Source organism: Harpegnathos saltator, unplaced genomic scaffold (genome assembly GCF_003227715.2).
Source record: "Harpegnathos saltator strain DR-91 unplaced genomic scaffold, Hsal_v8.6 scaffold83, whole genome shotgun sequence".
NCBI lineage: Eukaryota > Metazoa > Arthropoda > Insecta > Hymenoptera > Formicidae > Harpegnathos > Harpegnathos saltator.
Genome location: NW_020230682.1, coordinates 1,400,483 through 1,416,017, shown reverse-complemented (window position 1 = coordinate 1,416,017; position 15,535 = coordinate 1,400,483). Strand labels below are relative to the sequence as shown.

At 47.6% G+C, this 15,535-nt stretch overlaps 2 protein-coding genes across 3 annotated transcripts; both read right to left on the bottom strand.

Annotated features, from left to right (window-relative positions):
• Nucleotides 1-61: 61 nt before the first annotated feature.
• Nucleotides 62-4,715, bottom strand: flr (actin-interacting protein 1 flr). 2 transcript variants are annotated; one of them, XM_019840273.2, is made up of 14 exons: nt 4,514-4,715; nt 3,315-3,436; nt 3,120-3,210; nt 2,886-3,033; nt 2,646-2,813; nt 2,398-2,566; nt 2,135-2,263; nt 1,953-2,057; nt 1,544-1,864; nt 1,358-1,477; nt 1,107-1,265; nt 792-794; nt 516-666; nt 62-418 (listed from the first exon to the last, which is right to left on the bottom strand). In XM_019840273.2, exons 1-14 carry the CDS (start codon nt 4,524-4,526, stop codon nt 309-311), a joined length of 1,809 nt encoding a protein of 602 aa, XP_019695832.1. In that variant the 5' UTR covers nt 4,527-4,715; the 3' UTR covers nt 62-308. The 2 variants fall into 2 exon arrangements, with proteins under 2 accessions (XP_019695832.1, XP_011135241.1); XM_011136939.3 differs by lacking the exon at nt 792-794.
• A 2,812-nt stretch (nt 4,716-7,527) lies between these two features.
• On the bottom strand, nt 7,528-12,350 carry Reg-5 (Rhythmically expressed gene 5). Its single transcript, XM_011136940.2, has 4 exons — nt 12,173-12,350; nt 9,678-9,849; nt 9,435-9,530; nt 7,528-8,636 (listed from the first exon to the last, which is right to left on the bottom strand). Exons 1-4 carry the CDS (start codon nt 12,290-12,292, stop codon nt 8,260-8,262), a joined length of 765 nt encoding a protein of 254 aa, XP_011135242.1. The 5' UTR covers nt 12,293-12,350; the 3' UTR covers nt 7,528-8,259.
• Between the last annotated feature and the right edge of the window lie 3,185 nt (nt 12,351-15,535).

The following is a 15,535-nucleotide window of genomic DNA, read 5'->3' as shown; positions in this document are numbered from 1 at the left end:
TTAGATAACGGAACGAGTTGTGTGTTTCGTAGAATACGTCGACGATTGTGACGTGTTCGTGTTGAATCGAACGAAGAAAGGAAGAACGACTCACACGATTGCACAGGGTGTGACTTGTGCTCTAAGCTACAGTGAAAATAAAATACAAAAGGTATAAAAAGATTGCAATATAATTATTTTTTAATCATATATCAAGGATCGTATTAAAAAATAATATACAATATCCATATAGAGACTACGAAATAAATAAAATGCTTCCAAAGTTTGCAGTTTCCTTAATAGTGATAATAAATTCTTCAAAAAGTTAATTATATCTTTTGTATACGCCACATTTTAGTGTTGCAGTCCTGGCCGACCGAGATTAGCGTTTCCTCGTCCAGCCAGACCAAACGCGTTATTTGGCTTTGCGGATGAGCATCTGTATATATATATAAAAAAGAAAAAAACGTGAGTTTTTATTTATTTGTTATTTACGGATCCATATTATGCCGGGACACAGATTTGCCGAGACTTACTTTTGATGATAGTGTGTTTCGCCGGATTCGTCACGCTCCAGATGATGATTGTCGTGTCGAGACTGCCGCTTGCAACCATGTCAGAGTTTGGAGACCATGCGACAGAGTTCACTCTCGCGTTATGGAAGCCCCATTCTCTGTTGTGTGCAAGCTGCAAGCCGACGAATATACATTTCAAACCGCGTATCTTGAGTTTATTATATTTTGCATAATTATAATCGTACAGTTATCTAGAGAGCTAAAGTCGTACACTTATTTAGCTGGAGTTTTACTCACCCTCTGGCGATCCAATTAGCAGATAACAAGCCATTAATAATTTATTAAAAGTGCAAGCATCAATTATCACTTGATTTATACGTTGCTCTCGTTATTAGTGACGTTATTAGTGTGTGAAATATTAAGTGTGTACACAAATGGTTACTGCATAATAGTGAGCAAACGTGACTCAAGCGCATAAATTCATTACGAGATTATATTGCTATCGTTATTGTACAGAATTTCCCCGTTATCTACAGCGCGCTACCGATATGTTATCACGTCAAACGACGGTTACATACGAATCATTAACAATCGTACAACTTTTTACTCTACCTTGTATTCCGGCACACCGTACAGTATAACTTTTCTGTTAGCATCACAGGCGACTAGATATTTATTATCAGGGCTGTACGAGACATCCGTAATCGGGCCCAGGTGTTCTAGTTCAGTCTTTTGAGTTAGCGTGCTGTCCGACAGTTCGTAAATATGAACCTGTATACAAACAGACACATATTGCACAGCATATTGCAAACGATATCGTTCCAACGTTGTTTGCACCATACGCGCCTAGTAACTTTACATACTTTATTGTCCGATGTGCATCCGACAGCTACCTCGCCGGTTTCTTGATTGATCGATACACACGATGGCTCCTGATCGATTGACACACTGGACAGCTTTTTGCCGTTTTGTGTAACCGCAATCTATGGAAACATAACGTTGATACGCGACCGACCATTATTGCGTGTATCACAGTATGCATCACTTGCCTGTCGAACTGAAGTCACCACGACCATATCCTTATATATATCGAGGCCTCGTGGTTGCGAGTCCAATTTCACCACAGAAGTCTCTGCGTACGAATTTGTCGCTATGTCAACCGACCTCAAGGTATCGTCGATACCGGCGGTGTAGAGTAAATTATCCGCGGCCTTCATCCCGTTAATCTGGTTACCGTGACCGTGGCCTTGCACGCGGTCATTCTCCCCCGTCGTCGCATTCCAATTGGTGATGTAACCGTCGTGAGAACCAGTGTAAATGGTACCTCTATCGGGACTTAATGTTAGCACCGTTATTGGCTTATTATGACCCTGTGAAAAAATGGCGTCGAAGAAAGAGCATTAGAAAAGGGAGCTTGATTGACAGTTCGATGGGTAGCCGTGTGGTACAAGGAATTACTTTGATTATCCTTATAGGCTTCTGAGGATTGTCGACGTCGAGATAATTGATGAAACCGCTAAGCGACACGGATAGCAAGTATTTTCCTTGCCACAGGCAGCTCACCTGAAAGCACAAATGTCAATTTATCTCGCGTACTGTTGCCACGTACACTCTCAGCGCCGATTATACAAATTACAAACTTGTTGATCATCGACTGCTGGCCCCATGTTGAACTCGGTGATTAGAGTACGCGTTTCCACGTCCCACAGTTTACAAGTCTTATCTCCCGAAGCGGTTAACAACTGCGTGCCATCGGGTTTCCATGCAACCTGTAATTAAACGAAAAGTATTAGCCTTGTTTTACGGCACTTGGTAAACAACTCGTACTACTCTGCTACCATTTATAATACAGGAGATTGCAGGTTTAATGAGCAAAAATCCCTCCCCCCCCCCGTATACGTACCCCGTACACTCCACCTTGATGCGCAGGAGGCCCCAATTCTCCCACAAGATCAGACGTTACTCCATTATATATGAAAACCTTGCCGTCGAATCCACCGGAAGCGAACAGATTGCCGTCGGGTGAGTAACGTACGGCTTGAACGAAGCGAGTATGGTCTTGTTTAGTCATCCTGAACAAGAGCAGAGTATAGTAAACCCGTGTGAGTAAGAGTTGACAAGATATAAAACAAATGTCACAGATGCACGTACTTGAACTTGAACGGGGGCCCTTCGAACACGGCGATCGTGTTATCTTCGCTTCCAGTTATTAATCTAAACGGTCTCGCCGGTCGAAAGTCGCACGAGTTGATGGATTTACTCTGACCGGAGATTTCACCCACGGACGTTCCCGTTTCCGCCATGAAGACATGTCCGAATCTAAGCAGAATTATTCACGCGTTAACGAATTAAATTCTACTCGTTATGTCACATTATTTAAGCTGCTTCTACTTTTCTCTGCCTTCTCCGACCACAACCATGCGCTGACTATCTGGTGACCAGGCAATGTCTTTGATGGGCCCGCCGATTGAGTGGTACTCATTTTTTAATATATGTTCTTTGTTAACTGTATCCCAGATACGTACTTTACCTGACTGATCTGAAATAAAACGACCGGTACCATAACGACATAGTCTCTCAATTTTACAGATGGGAACATTACTAGCGTCACAATATCGCACGTACCTCCTGAGGCTATATAGAAACCACTAGGGGAATATTTGGCAACAATCACAGAGCAAGAATGTTCTGTATAGACATCTGCAATTGCTGGATTCTACAAAATATTTAGAAATATTAATCTAGAAATCTAGAAATATTAATTTAGAAATATATGCGTATGTACGATTGGAGAATATTTGTCACAGAGTTGAAACTCACATCGATATTTCGAATGATAACACTGTTGCCATTAGTGTATAAAAAATTCTCCCCCTTGGGATCACCTCCTAATACAAGAGGTTGGCCTCGTTGAGTCCTTGGTAATGCGGCAAATATATATTCTATAATGCACAAGGTAAGAGCAAAATGAGAAGAGAGAAAATCTTTTCTTCCTCTGAGAGGGGCTGATAAAGTTTCTTGAAACATATGATTAAAATCTTAAATAAGAGGTAAAATGATGGAATCTATTAATAGTGGGAGAGATCAAATGACACACAAACAACGCGCATAATGTATCCTGGTGCTGGAACTAAAATATCCTTCCTTGATACATTGGCATGGGTCCAGTTTCTATCTCATATTATTTTGAGCGCTAACAAGCTGCACTATATTTTGCATCATATAATTTTTTCGCGTTTTCTAGTGGCAGTACTATTGAAAAATTTTTCTAATAAATTACAAATAAATTAATAAGAAAACTCAATAAGAAATGGATTTTTTAAGAAGATAATTTATCAATGATTTATATTGCACTTTGAATGATGTACATAAACTAGATACATCGTTATAAACATAGATTTAGATGTTCTTTTTATTAAAAACGTAGGTGTGCGAGTACCTTTTTCAAATATCTTTATGACATCAGCACTACAAAATTTCGCCTTATCTTATTTGTCTGTCTGATAGTAGCACAGCAAACACACCAAAAATGTGTTTCTTATCTAACATCCTGTCAGACTTTGCCAGTCGATATCTGTCGCGAATCTTTTCATTTACCACGTATACAGAGAGTCTATCTAGAAGAAACGTCGACATGAATTTCATCTGTGAAATTCAATTAAAATGTCACACAATTTCCGGTCACCCAGTATACGTGAGTTGACAATAGTACACGCGTCCGGCGTATCGTGTCATACGATACGTTTGTCACTCGAGTGACAATTAGGGGAAAAAGGAAGAAACCTCGTCGATAAATAAATGCAAAAGAACCGAGAGTCTCGAGCTTGACTTTCCTGGCGTGCCGGTCCCGTTGCGCTGTAACGGCAACTTTTCACAATATCACCGGAGATAAGCAAACCGGAAAATTGGAATGAGAGAGATATCGCTCCGTCAGCAGGAGGAATCGTACGGTAAAAGTCACACAGGCAAGGCGATACGCGAACGAGAACGTTCCATGCGTTCACCGTGCCGCGACTTACTTGTCTCATACATCCCGCCGGCAATCACCTCTCCGATGTTGTCCGATAATAATTAACGAAACCGATCAAAGCGAGTCGATGCAACGTCCACGACGGTATATGTATGATAGCTTGACGGACGACAGCACCTCCCACACTCTCGCGCCTGCAATACTTGTTCCGCCCTTCGCCTTATTTGGTTGAAGCACGAGTCGCGCAGTTGCTAGATCGTAACAAGTGCAGCTCAGGGCAACGTTCCTACCGAGAGATCAGGGAACTGAGAACCCGCTTCTGCAGCTGCACTCTCCGTGCAGCAAGTGCAGCAGAGCGTGCAGCTGGATGAAGCGCGTAATCATCATCGGTTCTGCCTCTCTGCTTCTGGTTCGTATCTAAATATTCATGCATCGTATCCGACTTATTTCCGTCCTCTCGGAGAAAAGAACGAACAAGACTGTGTTGTCGGCGATGCAGCGATCTCGCCCGACCGCTAGTCTCTTGCGCCATCTGCATGAACCTCGAGAAAAAAGTGTACAAAGTACACAACCCGTGAACACATTTTTTTCGCGTAACATACGACCGTTCATTGGAGACTTTGGAATCGTCGTGTCGATTGATTTATTCGAAATACCCGACGACTCCGAATCTAACTATCGCAAATTTTTAACTTTCCAGTGTGACTTTTCGAAAAGAACAAACGGGCACGGTGATTGGTCGGCCGGTGCCGCATCGCGAGCGCTACGTGGTGGGCGTTTCGCGAGTCAACCGCGGCGACGTTCAAGTGAATCGTAAAACGGAGCGGATGCGGGCTTGCGATTCAGAAAATCGTCGTCTTGTTTTCTGCTATTTTGCTTCACAGCAGGTGAGTTAGCGAGCAAATCATTATCAAATATAATAATCGCGCACATCTGACATCGAGCAGTCGTCGCGGAAATGAATTCTCTCGCGAAATGAGCTGCCGAATGCGTGCGAGGCTCGATGGATTATGATTCGCGAAGTACGGCGACCGAATCGCCACCGACCGGGCAGTGCGAGTTTTCACGTGAATTGTCGTCGGAAGCAGCGATAAATAAATCTCGTGCATCTTTCGAGATGAAACACGTCAGGAAACAGTCGCCTCGAAAATATTCATCGCGTAGTAGTTAGTCGCGCGCGCGTATTTCGATAATCGTAACCGCGCGACATGGCGCCCGATTGCGAGCCGGTCGCGTCCGAATTCAGTCGTTTCACAATTTCCGCGATCTCTGTCTCGGGATCGTCGGAATTCAAATCGTCGGCTTTGCATTCTCATCTGCCGAGACAGACAATTCTATCGTGTCGCAAGTAAGAGTCGAAAGTATCGTAGATTTCGCGCAACTTTTTAGACGCGAGAAATTATTAAGCGGTCGTTGAAAGCACGATCGTTTGCCTCGATCGGTACGTAGCCGAAAATACGCTTTCGCGCAATGTGACGTGTCTTTGCTCATTCAGTAATTAATCGGAAGTGTCTCGAGTGAAGTGCGCGTCGGTACTTCGATAATCGCAAGCGCCGCAACATTGCGGCAGTTCCGCGCGGCGGTCGCGGCGCGCCATTATTCACTTCCGGAACATCGCTCTGTGCTCCTCGCGATCTCGACTCGCCGAAAGCGAGTCTCGCGCGCGAATAATCGTCACCGGGAGTGCCGAAAATGTGGCGTAGCGAAACATCGCCAAGCATTTCGCGGAACGATCCGCCGGGAGTGTCGAAGAAACTATCGTAGCGTTCTGGCGATGCAGAGAGTTGAAGTTGTCGCGTCTCGTATTTATTATCGGGATTATGTCGCTCGGAGAGTTATGGGGTTATAGAAGGGAAGGGGGGTCATGTCGGAAGTGCCGAACAAAGTGCCGCGCGTAGTCCAAGAGTTTGATCGGCTCACCCCATATCACCGTCAGCAGGAAGTTTACCGATTCAAGTTGCTCGTCGCATCGTCGGGCCAGTTTGGACGTTGAGTCGTCTAAGGTAGACGTGAGTAAAACAAAAGTAATATTTTGCATGTTCAATTCGCGAGCTTTTACTCGCGAAAGTAGATATGCAAGGAGAACAATTTGTCCGCAATTTGTGCGCGGGCGTGCACCGTCCATTTATTAGACATAAATATTTATTCAAGAGATACGAGAGTGCATTGCACTCTCATCAATTGTACTTTCACTTTCGCGTATCGTGCGTGAGTTTCGAGAAACGTAGAAATGCGTTTAATGGGTGCATTACGCATCGGCTCCGTGTACCCGTATACGCATGTTTATTCAATGTCCAGAGTACAAAAATAGCGTACAAAATTGCGGTACAACTCGCTTCTAACGCTTTCATCTGCTCTATTGTATGCGTTTTTGTACAACGCGCGATGCTTAAGTATACATTATTATCAAGTCAAATATAAATTCTAATATTACATATCGCTAAAACCAAACAATAATATTGAATTCGTAGCGTGTTCGTAAAAAAGAAAAAAAATATATACACATACTTTGTGCTCCGTAATTGGCGGCGCAACAAAGATAACAAAGTTACCCCGTTGCGTGCCGACAATTATCAATCAAACATGCATATTTATGCATACATTTATTAGGCACCGCGTTAGTCTCAATTTATCACATTTTCTTATCCGTACGTTAATCTCGCATCGAGTATATATTACGATTGTGCTTTATCACACACTTTACTAGTTCTATCCATCTCATCGATATCGTATACAAGGTGTGTGAGAAATCCCGGAGACGGAGAGATATCTCGGAAATCTTGCGAGTTTTCCAAGAAAAGCTTTCAGACAGAGTTAACTTTTGTCGCGTATTCTTGTAGCCGTTCTTGAGACTTTCGGATCTCCAACTTTTGTCTGAAACATTTTTCTTCAACTTGCATCTTCCGAGGTATCCCTCGCCGCCCCGGAACGGATTCGATGCACCCCCTGTGTACCTGAAATTACAATCGCGACGACTGCATCGAGTAGATCAGCAAGATTTATCAAATCATCAACGAACAATCGCAATCGTCATGTGCAACGCGAACGTCACGTGACGTTGGCTTTCTCTGCTCGGTCAGCTGTCCGCGTGTGTAATTTACGTAATTAATCGCCGACGCGATGTACCGCGGTGATTTCCGAAGGAGCAACGCCGAGCTCACGGCCGTGTCGTGAGACCTTAATTGCGAAATATACATTGGACGATCATTTAAGGTGATACAGCGTACGGTATTTTGCAGCGAGGTATACCGGTTCCCTTGTAGCGAAGTCCGCCGTGCCGCGGATTCGCGATCGACCGCCGCGTGCGTTGCCGGCGGGCTCTTCTCTCCTTCTTCCGGCTCTCGAGGCGCCTCGTCGTCGACCTTCTTCTTCGCGGAAGTCGCGCAATCTCGCACATCGACGCGATGAAATAAATAGCAAATGAATGAAATTAAATAAGTGACAACTGAATGATATTCATGGTCGGCGATTATTCGCCTTGCCGTCGTCCCGGCGTACGATCCTACGAACGTATCCTTCACGGACGCGCTCGTTATCCGAGGAAGATCTAATTGCCGACCAATCGTCAAGCTAGCGCGGCCGCCGCGCCGCGTAAATCACGGGGGGAAGGGGGCAGGGGGACCCCTCTCGCCTAGGCGTCTCATTCCCCGCGTGTCCTCCGCGCGCAACCGCTCTCGTCCTTCGTCTCGGCGACATCTTCTCGCGGAAGGTCCCCCGTCGTCGCGCGGCGAGACCTCGGGATCATGCACACACGCTCCTCCCCCGGCCACGAAGACCCCACGGGAGGCCTCCTCGTCAGTAGTAACCGGCGCCTCGCAGACTCGCCCTTCTCTCGTAGGGTAACGGCCCTCCGCGGAAGCGCACCGCCAGCTGTTGCCGAGGGCGCTCTTCGCCGGCTAGCACCTCCTTGCCGCCCTTCCCGTAAAACGAGCCGCCGCTGTTGGCCTCGATCTCCTCGACGGACGGCAAACGGGAGAACCTCAGCTCGTCCACGTCGTCGTCGCGCGGCAGCGGGCGCGCCTGATCCTCCGGAACCGGCCGGCCGTCCGGGTACACTCGTATCACCATCGGCCCGACCAGGTACGGCCCGCTGTGCTCCGCCGCCGACGGCACGTAGTCGCTGTTGGCCATGGTCTCTTCGCCAAGACCGTTGGTCTCGCTGCCGCTGCTCGCTGAAACGATGGAACAACCGGACGGTCAGAGAGAGAGAGAGAGAGAGAGAGAGAGAGAGAGAGAGAGAGAGAGAGAGAGAGAGAGAGAGAGAGAGAGAGAGAGAGAGAGAGAGAGAGAGAGAGTCTCGTTAACAATCGCGGTAGCATTTGGAAATTCACGTCGCTTTGGTCGCGAGGGATTGGCCAACCGTGCCGACTCGCAGATTCGCCCGTCGAACTTCCCGCTTCGATCCTTGAGCGCGGCTTGTTCGTTTGTCCGGAATTCGAGATAAAGGATTTCGAGAGGCGCACGTGTGTCTACTCGCGGCCTCCGTATTATGATAATTCGGCCGATTCATCCGGCGCCGCAACTGCGCGTCCACGCGATTCGTTGCGATTCGACAGCAAGACCAGCCGTCGTCGGAGTGCTCGCGGAGGCTCTCGTTGCCGAGAGTCGAAGGAACTCGATAACGAAAGTCCAGGTGTCGGCCCGTGCATCGGGCGTTCGTGCGAATGATATCCTTGGCCTTTCGCGGCTCGACGAAAAGGCGCACGCGATCGATGGCCGAGGTCTGAAATCGGGTGCGGGAAATCGGACAATTGCGTGACCGCTCGCGCGCGGCTTTCGTCGCGTGTCGATACGTCATTAGCGTACGCGTTAGCGTATATATAGGCCGCAGAGAAAATGTGAAAGCCATCGCGCTCGCGCCGAGCACGCCGTCTCTCATCGCCGACATCGAGAAAACTTTTGACCTCCTTTCGCGACCTGTCGCGACTCTCTGAATATAAAAGCGGAGGTCCGAGAACGGCGTCGCTCACCTGGCGAATCTGCTCCGGTCGTCAGGTAGGATTCGTCGGCCGACTCGTGGCTGCTTCTCGAGGAGAATCTGCTGCTGCCTAGCATGGCGCGCCAAACTGTAATCGAGAGACAAAGAGCTTGAAAAACGGGGTCGCGCGCGCGTCGAAGTGGACCGGCGCTTTCCTTCTCCCTTTCGCTCGTTCTTTTATCGCGCCCCTTTCTCGCCCCCGATCACGCCGGTACTTCCTTCCGCCGGTACTCACTCATGTCTCTGGCGCCGCGCTGGTAAGGGTCCAGCTTGTCGAGCACGCTGTCTTCCATGCCGGCGAGGTTCCGCACGCCCGACACCAGCAGGTTTTTGTTGCAGTCCGGCCTCGACGAGTCGGCGCAAAACCGTGCCACCTGCTTGCTGAACAGCTCGTACAGGTGACTCATCTGAAACGAGAAAGGCGCGGGCTGTTTAGACTCCCCTTCGGCGACTCGCCGGCCGAATCGGGCCGCGCGCGCGCGGTGAAACTCGCTAATGTGTAACGAGCGAGCGACGGAACTGATAGCGGCAACTTTTGAAGCAAGCACCGCGTATGCGTATACGTATGCGCGACATCCCCGTCAGTCACGTGGCCGCCGAGGATCGCTGGAAGTTGCCGGCGAGACCGACGTCCACGTGCATCGCGAGGCGGCTTTTTTCTTTTTTGTACGACCGACATCGCCGAGCGGAGTTGTCGCGCCGTTCGCGTTTCGAGCGCGATTCCGGAAATCGGGAGAAAGCGGAGGGATTCTCTCGGCTGTGCGACGAATTAGCGCGGAAAGACAATGAGCATATGTTGTAGTTCGTCGTGCAGCCGGAGGTTCGCTTTTACGCTCCGCGCGCTCTGCTCGCTTTCGGGATGATCGTTTGGGATTTCCGCGCGGGCATCGCGAGGATGTCGTCGGGGAAATCGCTTAATCAGCGCGCAGCAGGGGAAAAACGCGCGCTGTAATTCCGACGGAACTGGCGGCGAGAAGCCGCGCCATTCCAGATACGCCGCGGTGCTCTTGAACTTCGAGACTCGCCGCTTACGTGCGCGATCGCTTTTACTCGCTCTGGCTGTTACGCGTTTAAGCCGCGCGTGCAGCCTTGACCAAGAGCACGGAACACCTTCGACGGCGCTCTGCCGCGTTGATGAAACCGGCTAGTCGGCGGCCGCTAATTAAACTCGCGCATCGGCCTCGGTTTTTGCGGTCGCGAAGCTGAGGCGAGATCCGTATCGCGGTTGTACGCACGCCGTGAAAATCAATTCCGCTCGGCGTGGGCTTTCTATCGAGGAGATTTTTCCCGGAGAAGTCCGCGAGAGAACTTTCCCACCCCAGAGAGCGAACATCGCTTCCGGCCGCGAGCGCGGCGGCGGACTATAGGCGGAGATAGGCGCTCCTCGATATGTATCGAGTCGGGATTTTCCAGGCGCGAAGAGCCGCGCGAAGAGTCTCGGCGAGACGCAATCAGCAATTGTCCCGGCAATTATCCGCGTGCTTACAAGTAAACCTCGGGGAACGTCAGACGCCGATTTGTTTCCAATCTTTTATAGTTACTTTTCATGTCAAAATATGAAGAAGTCTGTTATCATTTTTAGCTTAAATTAATTTTTTCAATTTTTTCGAAATTTTTCAAGTTTTGCACAAGTATTTTATTTTATACATATTTTATACATATTTAAAATAATATTTCTTAAAAATATATATATATCTGATTTGTTGAAACTTGCACATACATGTCACCGATTATGAATCAGAACCATTTTGTAAAATTCAAAATAGCGGATCTAATATGGCTGACGTCATTGTTGAAAAAGTGTTCAGTTTTACGCTACATTCGACGTTGGGTAATCTTTCGGCTCACTATCCAGCAAATAAGCTCATTTTAACGTCAAAATCTGACAAAAAATGAACAAGAAATGAACAAAAAACGAATGAACAGGAAACTTCAGAAATTTCGAAGAAATTGAAAAAATTAATTTGAGCTAAAAATAATAACAGATTTCTTTATATTTTGACATTAAAAATAACTATAAAAAATTGGAAACAAATTCGGCGTCTGACGTTCGCCGAGGTTTACTTGTTACATTTCTACGACGAAGGGTGGAAAACCGACGGCCGGCTGTTGTCGACGACGATCGAGCTGATCCGAGATCCGAGGAACGCGAGGCCCTTTCCAAGCCCGTTATGCGTCAGATTAATCGCGTTATCGGAAAAGTGACTGGGGGGGGGGGGCGATTTCGCCGTGCATGATCGCTCGCGCGCGCAAGAGATGCGACAAATTGAGACGCGAGGTTGCGACAATCCGTGCCGACACGCCCGGCATGTGTTTCGGATGCAACGCGCTGCGCGCATCGAACTCGCTCGATTGTTCGGTGAAAGTCCGCACATATGGCCGATACTGCGCGAAGAGACACCTCGTGTTTGCGTTCGTGAACAATAAGGCGGAATCGAACAATGAGATTCTCAGCGGCCGCGGGTGGCTGGGATAAAATCCGAACGCGTCTCTTCCGCGTCTCGCACCGTTTCCCGTTTCAGAAAACTCTCAAAGGACACTTGCGATCCTTGCGATTTGCGACTGGACGACGCCGACGGCTGCGGCTGCGGCTCCGCGAAAAGTATCTCAAGAGCCGACGCGAGATTCGGATCCGCCAATGTCGGATCTCGGAAATGGCTCTTTGGAAATGGCGCAAGTCTGGTGTCTATCGATCGCGCTCATGTTTGCGCGAGACGATCGGCTACTCACTTTCTCATCTCTCGAGAGAAATTCCCACATCGGTATCGCCGAGCCGGTGGCTCGCATCATCACGCAGCCCAGCAGGATACAGCTGGTGAGCCTCAGAGTCAAAGTTCCACCCGTCATCATCCGCCCTTTCTCCGTCTCCGTCTCTCTCTCTCTCTCTCTCTCCGTCTCTCTCTCTCTCTCTCTCTCTCTCTCTCTCTCTCTCTCTCTCTCTCTCTCCCTCTCTCTCTCTCTCTCTCTCTCTCTCTCTCTCGACTCTTTTCCTCCTCGGCTTTTCACGCCTCGACTTCACACGCCTCTTCGTACACGGCTCTGTCGTATCACTCGCGTGCAGCAACAGCTATCGTGTGTTGTCACAAACAACAAGGAGAATCTCGCTCGAGTCCGTGGCAATCGATCGCCTGGTGAGCACTGAGCCTCGATCTCGTTTGCCGCTTCGTTTTATGTTCGCTTGCACGCCGATGACGACGACGAGCACGAGAGTTTCGTCCCCACTATCCGCCGGCCGCTCGACACCATCCGGGTTTCTTGTAACGTCAGTACGAGGAGGAGCAGAGTCCACGGATCCGGAACGTATTTACACGCTCTAGGAAATCGCCGGCGCGACACAAGTATGCAGCAAGCGCAAAAAAGAGGCTCCTTAATTTTATTCGGCGCCGCGGAGCCGAAATTCCTTGCGCGGCAAAATAAACGCCCGGGGAAAGTCCGCGGCTTTTCTGTCATAATGTAGAGTGAGAGACGCGAGAGGGAGAGACAGGAAGGGTTTCCTGCGTTATCGCGCTGCGCCCAGTTCGCTCGTTAGCGAACTATATATATATATATATATATATATATATATATATATATAGTTATATAGTGTATATATATATATATATTATCTTTTACGCGCTGCTATTTATTACTTTCTTAAATATAAAGTTGCGCGCTCGCACGTGCGCCACGCACAAACACGCGCACGGGGACGCACACGGACGCGCGCAGGCACGCATAGCGAAGAAGCGTCGGATTCCTTTTTCGCTACAAATTCCCGGCCGATTTCGGAGCGACTTTTCGTCAACGAAAATGTCAAGGCTCCGACAATATCCGGATAATTAACAATTGAAAATGAGCCCCCTATCCACCGGCGCGTTTTAATTCTTTATAAATCTCTTTAAATCTCGTGAGTGACAACACGACGCGTTCGCGATTGATCTTGACTCGGATTTTAACGAAAAATTGTGGAAAGATAAGAATAAGAGCAGAACGCGCGCAGGTCGCGGAGAGAAAGAGAGAGGGAGAGGGAGAGAGGTGTTTTGCAAAATGCTTCTCTCGCGCCGCTAAAAGTCCCGTCGCCTCCCGTCGCGTTAGACAATCGTTTCGATTTAGTTCCGAGGTAGAGGAGCGCTCGCTCCGCGGAAGATTTGTCTGAAAAAGGGCTCGACCTTGATACGGCCGGTTCTTCTACCTCATCATGCTCTTAGATCGCATTCCCCAGCGGGGCTCAACGGCCGGAGGACGAGAGAGGCAAGCCGGCAAAGCCGACAGACGGATAACGAATAACGAATGAGGAATACAACGTTTTATCTGCGAATGTAGAATAATTTTTTACCGAGGCGAAAAAGTTATTTTCGTGCGGCGCGAACAAATATTAGAATCTTATCCGCGGATCTGAGGATAAAGAAGAGGAAGGTGCCCTCTCCCCCTTCCCGCCCGCCGCCGTCGATTATTTGCCAATGCCGAAATTGCGACAACTAACGCGCGTGGATTAATGCGGACAATAAATAATTTGTCGCGATAAATAACGAGCAAACGAAGCGACGGACAATGCGGAACGATGAATAATGCATGCGAACGAATGAAATGTTATATTCGGACGACGAAATTGAACATTTATGTGTGAAAGTATAACTTTTTTTTACCCCACAGCCGCTGTCGCGGCGCTTTTGCAGCGCTTTTACAACGACCGAATGATTTTTTACGCAATCGCGCGCGTTTTCCGAGATTAAACCGATAAAATATATGACGCATGATCTTGTTGAAAAGAGCCCGCTACTCAAAGTACGTCAAGCTCGGCGATATTTCGGGCAGCCGGCTCGGCTCAGCGCGGCGGGCGGATGCGTATGCATTCACTAGGAAAAATATATTGTTGCGTGAACCAAAATTTTGTTGTAACAACAAAATAATTTGGTTAAAATATGCCCAACAAAACTGTTTAGTTCTTGTAAACAAACATCTTGTTTGATTACGGTTGGTTCATATAACGTAATACTTTTGTTATAGCAACCGAAAAGCTTTAACTATGTGAATTTTGTTAAAAATACTATAACTTTTTCTTAATATATAAAATCTAAATTTTAGTGCAAGAACAAAATCATCTGGTCCCGAGAACAAAGCAGAAAAATATATCTAGTTGAAACAACTAAATATTTTGTTATATAAAACAAGATATTTGGTTGCTATTAAAAAATGCCACAACTAAACATAGTTTTGTCGGAGATAATAAATTTTTTTTCCTAGTGTTGTATCATCGCCGCGATGAAATGCACATCGGGGACGGTCGGGCGAGTGCGTGCGTGAGCGCGGTACCGATTGAAAGAGCGACATCGATTGCGCGCGCGATCGTATCGCGGGGAAGGCTGTGCCGCTGCACATGAAATGTGTAATTCGTAACAGCTCGCGCCAGCAGACGCATAACGCCCGTTGTTATTCATTCACCGTGCGCGCGCGCCGCACGCGAATCAAATTTGTGTACATCATTTCCCAATTTCACTTTCACATTCGTCCCTTCCCGTGCGAATGACCGGCCGGTGCGGGTGCGCTCGATCCGAATCGATCGGTCGACCCGCTCGCGATCGCTCGCTCTCCCGCTGCGCTCCTCATTCATCCCGGCTCACAAGATTCGGCCGAGAACGTTTTAGAAGCGTGATTCCAAGCGGAAAGCCCAAACGGAGCCGTACGTTCTCTCGAGGTTCTCTTTTTTCCCTTTTTTTCATTTCTGTCTTTTGTTTGCGCGGAGTTGCCCGTGCGATTGTCACGCGGGCGTCGCACAGCAGTGGAACGTTTGTACCACAAAGTTGGCCAAAATTATTTTTAAACGAATTTCGGTTTAAAACGTGCTACTAATTATATATATGATCATTATAAAGATTTCGTATAAGTTTTTCATGAAATAAAGTGCAAATATATATATAAAAATAATTTAATAATTAAGAAAGCATAATAATTAAGAAAGCACATCAATAAGTGTTCTACTACCTCTAACTACTAAGACAAACTCTAAATTTCTTCATCTAACGGGTGTATTCTATCCTCAGAATCAACATCATTTTCATCTATTGAAATATTTCCTCTTCTTCAGTGAGAAGAAGCACATTATTCAAGCATATA